General features: G+C 43.1%; 2 protein-coding genes across 4 annotated transcripts in view; one reads left to right on the top strand and one right to left on the bottom strand.

Annotated features, from left to right (window-relative positions):
* The window catches only part of LOC121006068 (oocyte zinc finger protein XlCOF7.1-like), a 35,576-nt gene extending 23,547 nt beyond the window's left edge, over nt 1–12,029 (top strand). Inside the window, exons 2-4 of one of the 3 annotated variants that reach the window (XM_040438960.1) lie at nt 7,719–7,841; nt 7,924–8,044; nt 9,893–12,029. In XM_040438960.1, the coding sequence (XP_040294894.1) occupies nt 7,719–7,841; nt 7,924–8,044; nt 9,893–11,853 (2,205 nt within the window). In that variant the 3' untranslated portion in view covers nt 11,854–12,029. The remainder of the gene's footprint in view (nt 1–7,718; nt 7,842–7,923; nt 8,045–9,892) is intronic. The other 2 variants (XM_040438959.1, XM_040438958.1) reach the window with 2 other exon arrangements.
* Nucleotides 1–12,838, bottom strand: part of LOC121006072 (zinc finger protein 287-like) — a 519,245-nt gene that overhangs the window by 199,984 nt on the left and 306,423 nt on the right. The window lies entirely within an intron of this gene.

Genomic DNA, 12,838 nt, shown 5'->3' with positions numbered 1-12,838 from the left:
TGAAATTCTAAAAGAACTCATTGGAATTTGGGCCCCTTTGCGCACCTAGGCTGCAAAAAAGTGTCACACATGTGGTATCGCCGTACTCAGAAGAAGTAGGGAAATGTGTTTTGGGGTGTATTTTTACATATACCCATGCTGGGTGAGATAAATATCTGTGTAAATGACGTTTCCCATTTTTTTTTTTTATACAAAGTTGTCATTTTACAGAGATATTTCTCTCACCCAGCATGGGTATATGTAAAAATACACGCCAAAACACATTGCCCTACTTCTTCTGAGTACGGCAATACCACATGTGTGACACTTTTTTGCAGCCAAGGTGCGCAAAGGGGCTCAAATTCCAACGAGTACCTTTAGGATTTCACAGGGCATTTTTTACGCATTTGAATTCCAAACTACTTCTCGCGCTTTAGGGCCCCTAAAATGCCAGGGCAGTATAAATGCCCCACATGTGACCCCATTTTGGAAAGAAGACACCCCAAGGTATTCCGTGAGGGGCATGGCGAGTTCATAGAAGATTTTTTATTTATTTTTTTTGGCACAAGTTAGCGGAAATTGATAAAATATATATATATATATATATATATATATATATATATATATATATATATATATATATTTTTTTTTTTTTTTTTCTCACAAAGTCTCCCTTTCCGCTAACTTGTGACAAAAAGTTCAATCTTTCATGGACTCAATATGCCCCTCAGGGAATACCTTGGGGTGTCTTCTTTCCAAAATGGGGTCATTTGTGGGGTGTTTGTACTGCCCTGGCATTTGAGGGTCTCCACAATCATTACATGTATGGCCAGCATTAGGAGTTTCTGCTATTCTCCTTATATTGAGCATACGGGTAATGATTTTTTTTATTTTCCTTTCAGCCTCTGGGCTGAAAGAATAAATGAACGGCACAGATTTCTTCATTCGCATCGATCAATGTGGATGAAAAAATCTCTGCCAAAAAATGTGCAAAAAATAAAAAAGAGGGGAAAGGCGTCTGCCAGGACATAGGAGCTCCGCCCAACATCCAAACCCACTCAGCTCGTATGCCCTGGCAAACCCGATTTCTCCATTCACATCAATCGATGTGGATGAATAAATCATTGCCAGAATTTTTTATTTATTTTATATATACAAAGTGTTTGCCAAAGCATATGAACACCGCCCCTCAGCTCATAAGCCTCGTCAAACGTATCTTTTTTTACTGCAGAGGAGAAATCTCGTCTTGCAGCGCCGCATACACCGACTTTGTGTAATCTGACAGCAGCGCAATGCTTCTGTCAGAATGCACATCAGTGCTGCAGCTGGTTGATCGCTTGGTCCACCTAGAAGGTTAAAAAAAAAAAAAAAAAAAAACAGGCCGCAATGCAATAAATTTATTAACATCACCTTTTATAAACTTTATATAACATTTGAAACTGAACATTAACTTTTTTGCTTACCTGTGATTTTTTTTTTTTTTTATTTATTTTTTTTAGAGGACAAACCTCTCCTTCCCCATGGGACAATGTGCAAAGAGCAAATCGCCCAGAGATGTGGCGAAGTACATTATGCACTTTGTCCCAGGTGAAAGGAGAGGTTTGTGGCAGCTCTGTGTGAAAGGGCCCTAAGACCCCTGTGTGCCTGTCCTGTGTCACGCAATCCCTACACTAATAGTGTACCTGTGTGTGGTACTTGCGGAAACACTCCCCTATGGATAGGGCAGGCTGGTCAGGACAGTCAGGACAAAAAAAAAGGTGGTGTCACGCCTTATTCCAGCCCTGCTACAGACACAACATCTTTTTCTTGGGGAACGCTGAGTTGGGGTACCAGGATAGACACTCGGGAAGTGTCTGCCATGTAGCCGGCTAACTACATCAGGTACTTGGGGCATGGACCCTCCTGGATACAGGAGTTCCGAAATGATCTCTTCCTGGAATTTTAGGAAGGATCCCGTTCTCCCAGCCTTACTGTAGAGAACAAAACTATTATACAGAGCCAATTGAATTAAATAAACAGACACCTTCTTATACCAGCGTCTGGTGCGGCGGGACGCTAAATAGGGAGTCAACATCTGGTCATTGAAGTCCACCCCTCCCGTGTGAAGGTTATAGTCGTGGACAGAGAGGGGTTTCTCAATGACTCTAGTTGCCCTTTCAATTTGGACAGTCGTGTTTGCGTGAATGGTGGACAGAAGGTAAACGTTCCTGTTGTCCCTCCACTTCACCGCAAGCAGTTCTTTGTCTCACAAGGCAGCCCTCTCCCCCTGTGCAAGTCGGGTATTAACGAGCCGTTGGGGGAAGCCCCGGCGACTAGGTCTCGCGGTGCCACAGCATTGAATTCCGACTAGATGTAAGTGCCGAAAGAGGGCCACGCTTGTGTAAAAATTGTCCATGTATAAGTGGTACCCCTTGTGGAGTAAGGGTGATACCAAGTCCCAGACAATCTTGCCACTGCTCCCCAGGTAGTCAGGACATCCGACCGGCTCCAGTTTTGAGTCTTTTCCCTCATAGACCCTAAAACTATATGTATAGCCTGTGGCCCTTTCACAGAGCTTATACTGTTTGACCCCATACCGGGCGCGCTTGCTGGGGATGTACTGTTTCATGCCAAAGCGCCCGGTAAAATGTACTAGGGACTCGTCTATGCAGATGTTCTGCTTGGGGGTATACACATCTGCAAACCTGGATGACTAACGGTCTATGAGGGGCCGAATTTTGTGGAGCCGGTCATAAGCAGGGTGGCCTCTTGGATGACAGGTTTTATTGTCAGTAAAATGCATAAAGCGCATGATGCCCTCAAAACGTGCCCTGGACATAGCAGCAGAGAACATGGGCATGTAATGTATTGGGTCTTTAGACCAATAGGACCGCAATACATATTTTTTTTTGTATGACCCATGCTGAGGATAAGGCCCAAAAATAATTTTAATTCGGAAACTGTGACTGGTTTCCACCGGAAAGGCTGCGTTTATATGCTGTGTGGCGTAGCGGTTGGTTTCTGCCACAACTAAGTCATAGAGATCCGCGGTGAAGAACAGCTCAAAAAACTCGAGGGCTGATCCTAAATGAGCTGTCTCCACGCGAACTCCAGACTGGGCGGTGAAAGAGGGCAATACGGGTGCGGCGGAAGCAGGGGAGTGCCAATTTGGGTTTGCCAGCACCTCTGGGAGACTAAGGGCTCTACAGGCCTGTGAACGCGGTGGCTGCGACGGGGGAGTTACTGCACGTGCCACCGTACCAGCTTGAACTGCCCTTCTGGTGCTCGCCACTTCACCAGGGAATACGGCAGTGCTGGTAGAAGCTCCAGGATGTGCTGCGCTGCTGGTGTATGCCGCACCATAAAAAAGATCAGCGCTAGCACCACTCTGCTGCAAATGAGGCTCATCACACGGGGTATGCAGAACACTGACATGGGATCGGGTACGCCTGACCGTAGCAGGGACCTCAACCTCGTCATCTTCACTAGAGGTTAGAGTGCCACTGCTGTCTACAGGTTCATATTCTGAACCACTGGATTCAGCGGGTGAGGCGTCCCCATCGCTTTCATCCATCACGGCCAGAATCCTGTAGGCCTCTTCAGCGGAATACTCCTTGTTTGACATTTTGGGCTAACTAAATTTAGGGGGTATTCCTCTGAGACTACCCAGGATAAAGAGCAAACCTGCCTAGTAAAAAGGAGTGCTTGTGAAGTAAAGCTGCGATCGCTAATAAAGATCCAAAAAGCTCAAAAGTGATCTTTATAGCGGCGCAGCGATTTTACAGTGTTTTTGCAGTGATCAGAAAAAAAAATTCTGTCACTGCGGTGGGGCGGACTGAATGCAAGTGTGCGCACAAGATCAGGCCTGATCGGGCGAACACTGCGTTTTTTGTAGAGCCTAAGGTGACCCTAATGTACTTATATAGATCTGATTGCGATCAGTCTTGATCACTTACAGATACTATATAGTACTAGTGCTGATTAGCGACAGCGATGACGCTAATCAGCGACTAATCAGTAACGTGCGGTGGGCTGGGCGCTAACTACTTAACAAGTAGCTAAGTAACTGGCGGTGATAAAGGACCCTTACGGGGGGGTGATCAATGACAGGGGGGTGATCAGGGGTTAATAAGGGGTTAATAAGTGACAGGGGGGTGTAATGTGTGTGTGTGTGTGGTGATTGGTGCTACTTACAGAGCTGCCTGTGTCCTCTGGTGGTCGATCCAAGCAAAAGGGACCACCAGAGGACCAGGTAGCAGGTATATCCAACGCTATTTACAAAATAGCGTCTGACATACCCATTTCATTGGATCTTTTAAAAATCTACAGCATGCCAGCCAATGATCGCTGCCGGCAGGCTCTAGTTGAACTTCTGAACTGCGCGATCCTGTGAACGTGCTCTCCTGTGAGCGCGCGTTCACAGGAAATCTCGGCTCACATGAGATGACGCCAATAGGCGTTGCTGAGCCTGAGTGTGCCGCCGCCCGGACGCCTATCGGCGTTACGTGTGCGGCAAGTGGTTAAAAGGCCAAATCTGTGCAAAGATGTGGATTCATTGTCATTTTCTGTCAGGTAGTCACACGTTGTGATGGCAAAGGCACAAAAAACTCTCCCTTTTTGAACGTGGTTGGGTTGTTGAACTGCATAAGCAGGGTCTCTCACAGCGCGCCATCGCTGCTGAGGTGGGACGCAGTAAGACAGTCATTTGGAATTTCTTAAATGATCCTGAGGGTTATGGAACAAAAAAGTCAAGTGGAAGACCCAAAAAAATTTCATCAGCACTGAGCCGGAGGATCCAATTGGCTGCCCGTCAAGACACTGGACGATCCTCGACCCAAATTAAGGCCCTTACTGGTGCTGACTCCAGCCCCATAACCATCAAACTGAATCTGAGACTGAGGGGCTTCAAAAACAAAAAACGTCTTCAAAGACCTTGTCTCCTTGAACGCCACAGAACTGCTCGTTTGGACTTTGCAAGAGAGCACCAAACATGGGACATTCAAAGGTGGAAGAAAGTTTTATTCTCTGATGAGAAAAAATGTAACCTTGATGGTTTCCAACGTTACTGGCATGACAAGCAGATCCCATCTGAGATGCTTTCTACGCGCCACAGTGGAGGGGGCGCCATAATGGTCTGGGGTGCTTTTTCCTTCAGTGGAACAATGGAGCTTCAGGAAGTGCAGGGGCGTCAAACGGCCGCTGGCTATGTCCAGATGTTGCAGAGAGCATTCCTCATGACTGAGGGCCCTCGTCTGTGTGGTAATGACTGGGTTTTTCAACAAGACAACGCTACAGTACACAATGCCCGCAGGACAAGGGACTTCTTCCAGGAGAATAACATCACTCTTTTGGCCCATCCTGCGTGTTCCCCTGATCTAAATCCAATTGAGAACCTTTGGGGATGGATGGCAAGGGAAGTTTACAAAAATGGACAACCGTTCCAAATAGTAGATGGCCTTCGTGCGACCGTCTTTACCACTTGGAGAAATGTTCCCACTCACCTCATGGAAACGCTTGCATCAAGCATGTCGAAACAAATTTTTGAAGGGATAAACAATAACTGCGGAGCTACTCATTACTGAGTTCATGTTTTTGGAAGTTGGATTTCTGTTTTGGGGGGGTTTAGTTTTTTTTTTTTTTTTTTTTTTGGAGGTGTGGTCCTAAACTTTTGATCAGCTGAAAAACAGCCTGTTTCAGTTTATTCGTTGTTTTCATTAAATTGAATGCTCAAAAAATGTTTTGTCTCACTCCCATTTCTTCTTGTTGCATGTTGAAGCTCTACTTGGAACCTTGTTAAGATCTAGCCATGCTAAATATGATTTTTTGCCATTTTTCAAGTGGTCTTAAACTTTTGATCAGGACTGTATGTATAGGTATGGTTTCTGGTTGGGTCACAGCTTACAGCCTTGGTGCAGTTTTTCAAAAATTAAGTTACTTTACCGGAATACCCCTTTAAAACTCAAAATAGGTGAAACAGGTGCAAAAACTATTGGTAAATGTGACTTTAAAAATAAGACCGTCTTAAACAGGCTTTTTATTCATTAAAATAGGCGCAGACACTATAGTAAATGTGCCCCACTGAGTCACACTCGAATCAGCTAATCAACACAAGACACCTGGAAAGGTGTCCTAAGCCTTTAAATGGTACCTTAGTCTGGTTCACGGGAGATTCACAAGGAGTGGACTGCAGCTGGAGTCAATGCTTCAAGAGCCACCACACACAGACATTTCCAGGACATGGGCTGCAGTTGTCATATTCCTTGTGTACAGCTGCTCATGACCCAGAGACAATGTAAGAAGCGTCTTACCTGAGCTAAGGGAAAAAAAGGACTGGACTGTTGCTCAGTCGTCCAAAGTCCTGTTCAGATGAAAGTTAATTCTGCATCTCATTTGGAAATCAAGGTCCCACAGTTTGGAGGAAGAGTGGAAAGGCACACAATCCAAGTTGCTTAAGATCCAGTGTGAAGTTACCACAGTCAGTGATGGTTTGGGGAGCCCTGTCATCTGCTGGGGTTGTTCTACTGTGTTATATCAAGTCCAAAGTCAGTGAAGTTGTCTATCAGGAAATTTTAAAGGGCTTCTGTCAGGTAGTTTGAGCATATAGAGCTGTGGACATGCACTGCTAGATCGCCACTAGCATGTCCACAATATACTTTTCTCATAGCTGTGAATGCTTTTATAGAAAAAACTAACAAAACAAAACTATTTTATATATATATATATATATATATATATATATATATATATGTGTGTAAATGAGCCCAAGGGGCTGTTGCCAACAGTTCAGGAGCCAAGCCACGCCCACTCTGAAGGAGCCCAGCACCGCCCACATCCTCTGAATCTCCTCCTTGCTCCCCCGACATCACAGAGTTGAAGCGCTGTTATCTCGCGCATGCCCGCATGTGAGTGCCAGCATGGTGTTCCTTCCCTGTGCACCATGCCGGCACTTACAGATTCAGAGGATGCGGGATGCGGGCGGTGCTGGGCTCCTTTAGTGTGCCTTCTCATACAGCTGATCGGCGGGGGTCCCCGATGTTGGACCCATACCGGTCAGATACTGATGACTTACTGCAACTTTTTATGCCAAAAACTGGCGTAGACGTCTTAATAAATGACCCCCTTTTCTGTGGACTGACAATATTATTAAACTATATTTCTTATAGGCTTATAGCATTAATTTATGTTTAGTCTTTCTTTACTTTAGATTTTATTTGTCTGGAATATGCTTTTAAAGGGATTCTGTCACCAAGATTTGTGCTATAGAGCTGCGGACATGCATGGCTAGATCGCCGCTAGCATGTCCGCAATATACCTGTCCCATAAAGCTGTGTGCTTTTATTGTGCTTAAAAAATGATTTTATATATATATATATATATATAATATATATATATATATATATATATATATGTAAATGAGTCTTGTATGTGTCCAAGGGGCTGTACTAACCTTCCTGGAGCCCAGCCACGCCCCGCCCGTGTCCTCCGAATCTCCTCCTTTCATCAACTATAGATTGCCGTAATCTCGCGATGCGCAGTTCTTTCCCTGAGGCTGATGCCAGCACAGGGAAGGAACACAATAAAAGCACACAGCTTTATGGGACAGGTATATTGCGGACATGCTAGCAGCTATCTAGCCGTGCATGTCCGCAGCTCTATAGCACAAATCTTGGTGACAGAATCCCTTTAAAATATGACTTTATTGCAGTAATAAAGATTGTAAAATAACCTTATAAAACACATTTTTTTTTATGTCTACATAGGATTCTATCATGGTTAAAAAGTGTGGTGAATGGGTATGCCCTCAATCACGTCTACTTGGGGAAAGGAATGATAAGAAGATCCTAGAACTCACAAACAAGATCATTCAACTGTTAACTGGAGAGGTAAGCACTGCTGGGAATACTGGGATACTGTTATATCGTCATCTCATGAGAGGGTTTTGGATGATGACTGTGTCATTGTCAGGTTCCTATAAGATATGAGGACATCGTGGTCTGTTTCTCCATGGAGGAGTGGGAGTATGTGGAAGGACACAGGGATCTCTACAAGGATGTAATGAAGAATGACCAATCCCGTAGAACTCTGAGTAAGTTTTCAATTAATTTGTGAAGTAAATAAATTAGATTACTTTTGGAGATATCTTCCAAAAAGTCACTGACTAGGTTACCGTTTAGTTTTTTACTGTAAAATGGATTTACAGTGATATCTTCCATGTATAAAACTTTTAATTCAGAGTTGTGGAATATTTGGAAGTGCAGGAATGAAGTAGTTTGACATATACAGTGGGGGAAATAATTATTTGACCCCTCACTGATTTTGTAAGTTTGTCCAATGACAAAGAAATGAAAAGTCTCAGAACAGTATCATTTCAATGGTAGGTTTATTGTAACAGTGGCAGATAGCACATCAAAAGGAAAATCGAAAAAATAACTTTAAATAAAAGATAGCAACTGATTTGCATTTCATTGAGTGAAATAAGTATTTGAACCCTCTAACAAAAAAAGACTTAATACTTGGTGGAAAAACCCTTGTTTGCAAGCACAGAGGTCAAACGTTTCTTGTAATTGATGACCAAGTTTGCGCACATTTTAGGAGGAATGCTGGTCCACTCCTCTTTGCAGATCATCTCTAAATCCCTAAGGTTTCGAGGCTGTCTCTGTGCAACTCTGAGCTTGAGCTCCCTCCATAGGTTTTCGATTGGATTAAGGTCCGGAGACTGACTAGGCCACTCCATGACCTTAATGTGCTTCTTCTTGAGCCACTCCTTTGTTGCCTTTGCTGTATGTTTTGGGTCATTGTCGTGCTGGAACACCCATCCACGACCCATTTTCAGTTTCCTGGCAGAGGGAAGGAGGTTGTCGCTCAGGATTTCACGATACATGGCTCCGTCCATTTTCCCGTTTATGCAAATAAGTTGTCCTGTGCCCTTAGCAGAAAAACACCCCCAAAGCAAAATGTTTCCACCCCCATGCTTGACGGTGGGGACGGTGTTTTGGGGGTCATAGGCAGCATTTTTCTTCCTCCAAACACAGCGAGTTGAGTTAATGCCAAAGAGCTCTATTTTGGTCTCATCAGACCACAGCACCTTCTCCCAGTCACTCTCTGAATCATTCAGGTGTTCATTGGCAAACTTCAGACGGGCCTGCACATGTGCCTTCCTGAGCAGGGGGACCTTGCGAGCCCTGCAGGATTTTAATCCATTGCGGTGTAATGTGTTTCCAATGGTTTTCTTGGTGACTGTGGTCCCTGCTAATTTGAGGTCATTAACTAACTCCTCCCGTGTAGTTCTAGGATGCTTTTTCACCTTTCTCAGAACCATTGACACCCCACGAGGTGAGATCTTGCGTGGAGCCCCAGAGCGAGGTCGATTGATGTTCATTTTGTGCTCCTTCCATTTTCGAACAATCGCACCAACAGTTGTCACCTTCTCTCCCAGCTTCTTGCTAATGGTTTTGTAGCCCATTCCAGCCTTGTGCAGGTCTACAATTTTGTCTCTGACATCCTTGGACAGCTCTTTGGTCTTTCCCATGTTGGAGAGTTTGGAGTCTGCTTGATTGATTGATTCTGTGGACAGGTGTCTTTTATACAGGTGACTAGTTAAGACAGGTGTCCTTAATGAGGGTGACTAATTGAGTAGAAGTGTCTAACCACTCTGTGGGAGCCAGAACTCTTAATGGTTGGTAGGGGTTCAAATACTTATTTCACTCAATGAAATGCAAATCAGTTGCTATCTTTTATTTAAAGTTATTTTTTCGATTTTCCTTTTGATGTGCTATCTGCCACTGTTACAATAAACCTACCATTGAAATGATACTGTTCTGAGACTTTTCATTTCTTTGTCATTGGACAAACTTACAAAATCAGTGAGGGGTCAAATAATTATTTCCCCCACTGTACATATCGCTTGTAACAGTTGCATGTGTCTCCTTACCAGATGCTCCTGAAAGCCAAAAGGCCCCGGCAGAAGACCATATTGATTTTATTACAAGAAAATATTGCAGTGCACCAGAAAAGTCCACCAACTCGCAGGTTTCCAAGACTGAATACAAAAAGACTGCTCATTCAGAAGCAAAATTTTCATCTGTCTTTCATAGTGAAAAGAAAGTTATGCCAGACGAGCAGCAAGACATTAACCCATCTAATTTCCAGACTACGACTGAGCACATCTCTTGTAATGGAGTAAAATCTGACAACATTGCTAATTTGACAGATAATAGTTCCGACCAGGAGAAGGGGCCAACATTTGCTCAAGATCCACATGAAAATCTCCCGATAATTCATATAAAAGAAGAACTGAGTTCATGTGATGAAGATTTTACTGATATAGAAACTTTCATAGTTCCTTATCTTGATGAAATGGCTTATGTATCTCCAGTTAGCAAACGCTCAGACTACTTTAAGGGACCAGTCCCTGACCAAGAAGATGGTGAAATGGAGTACACACAGGATCTATCAGACAGTGACTACACAAAGTCATCGATAATGTCCTCTCAAGGATCCTTAAATGGTGAAAATTCTTGTTTGAAGGCTTTCACCAACACCACACAACTTAATTTGCACATAATGAGTCACGAGAATCAGAAACCATTAATGTGCTCTGAATGTGGAGAATGTTTTTCCCAAAAATCTGACCTTGTGACACACCATAGAGTTCACACAGAACAAATACCTTTTGCCTGTCCAGAATGTGGTAAACAGTTTTCCAGCCGTGCAGATGTCACTGTTCACCAGTCAATTCATAAAAAAACAGCTTCTACAGAAACTGAGCTGCTGACCCAAGAAAAGTTTTCTCAAATAGACCAGGCCCCACTTCTATGCCTGGAGTGTGGAATGAATTTTAAGAGTAGCAATGCACTGGCTGAACATCAAAAGAGTCACAAACAAGAGAAGATTTATGTATGCCCCGTGTGTGGTAAAGGTTTCATGAAAAGAGGGCATCTTAGTAATCACAGTAGAATTCACTCAGGGGGAAAGCGTAGTGTGTACTCTGAAAGCAAAGAATCTGCCCCTCAAACACGGAAGAGACCATTTCTATGTTTTGAATGTGGTAAATGTTTCCCAAGCCGTTCCCATTTGGATAGGCATCAGAGAGTCCACACTGGAGAGAAACCATTCTCATGTTCTGAATGTGACAAACGATTTACTGATCGTTCTGGCCTTGTTATACATCAGAGGATACATACTGGAGAAAAGCCATATTCGTGTGATGATTGTGGAAAATGTTTCCGAGATCGCTCCGGACTTGTCGTTCATCAGAGAAATCACACAGGACAGCAGCCATTTAGGTGCCTTACTTGTGGAAAATGTTTTCACAATCGGTCACGGCTGGAACGGCATGAAGGCATTCATAAAGAAGAAACCTCATATTCTTGTCCAGAATGTGACCAGTGTTTTACAAATGTATCTGCCCTGACAATGCATTACAGAAGTCACTTTGGAGAACAGCCAAGTGATCAGGCCACTGAAAATGTCACTTCTCAATCCCAACCACAGTATCTCCGAGAAAAGAAGTCGCTCACGTGTTCAGAATGTGGGAAAGGTTTCAAAGACTTATCTACCCTTTCCACACATTACATGACTCATATAGCAGAACAGCGACATATCCACCATGGAAAAAGTCTTGCCAATGCAGAGTTACGCCAGAAAAATCTTAACACTGAAAAGCTCCCCTCAAATTCAAAATATAGAAAGTATCTTTCTGATCGTACTACAAAAGGACGCGTAGAAAGCAGAGTACTTTCCTGTTCTCAGTGCGATAAATCTTTTTTAGATCGTGCAAGTTTTATTGTGCATGAACAACAGCACACTGGGGAGAAACCTTATAATTGTCCAAAATGTGGGGAAGGTTTTGTGTTAAAAGGTTACCTAACTAAACACTTAGAAACCCATACATGATATGTTTGTGTGAATTAATGGACTGATGGTATCTACTGGGTGTTTGAAGTGTCAGTTGCAGTAAAATACATTCATTACGCACAGTCTTGTTTTATAGTTGGTCTTTTGTGACATCAATAGATTGGTACTTTGTATTCAGCTGGGAATAGATGGCAAGCAGGTACATATATTAAACCCCAACAAATGATGCCTGGAGAATGAAGAACAGAACTTTTGTTTTTAATGGAACCATATCTTAAAGGCTATGGACATCTTTCGGGACTTTTTTATTATTATTTGCATTCTACTTATTTTGGACTAAAAATCTAATTTTCTAATTCTTTATATTCATTCATAAAAGCAGTTTTTCTCCCTTCAGCTTTCAGTTTCACTGCATCAGCAGAATGTGAATCCATAGGAGAGCTGTTCTGATGGCTCGATCTGTAGCCTTTATTTGTACTTTCAGATAAAGCTCATAAACACTCATTTTAAGATAAATTCTTATCAAATTGATAATTTTTTTTTAATAGAGACCAATTGGAAAAATATTTTTTTTTACCCCAAAATAAGTAATAAAAATGCCCTCAAAAGGTGTACATAACTTCATGTCACCTATACAGTGATGTTAAAAGCTGTGTATACTAGCTATGTTGTCACTCATAATGGTAGCATACCAGTAAAAAAAAGCCATATTTCATTCTAGCTTGTGGCATATGTACATTAGCTGGTAAGTGTCTGCTGGGTGTTGCCTTGCTAGGGCAGTGTCCTGGCTGTCAGTAATGCTTCCCAACCTTCACTTTCATCTTGATCGATGGCTCAGAGTTCCCTTATGTCACATTCTTGCCATTTAAATTTGAACAGTGCAGATCTGGTGCATTTGCATTGAATTTCCCCACTGTTGTGTCAGTGTAATACAGCCAGAAGAGTGACTGGGAGCAGCGCATGCACAGTATATTGCTCAGGCCATAGCCCTCAGGGTTTAGGTTGGACAACTAACAAACAGCCA

The sequence above is a fragment of the Bufo bufo genome, chromosome 6 (genome assembly GCF_905171765.1).
Source record: "Bufo bufo chromosome 6, aBufBuf1.1, whole genome shotgun sequence".
Taxonomy (NCBI): domain Eukaryota; kingdom Metazoa; phylum Chordata; class Amphibia; order Anura; family Bufonidae; genus Bufo; species Bufo bufo.
This window is presented reverse-complemented; position numbering and strand designations above follow the sequence as displayed.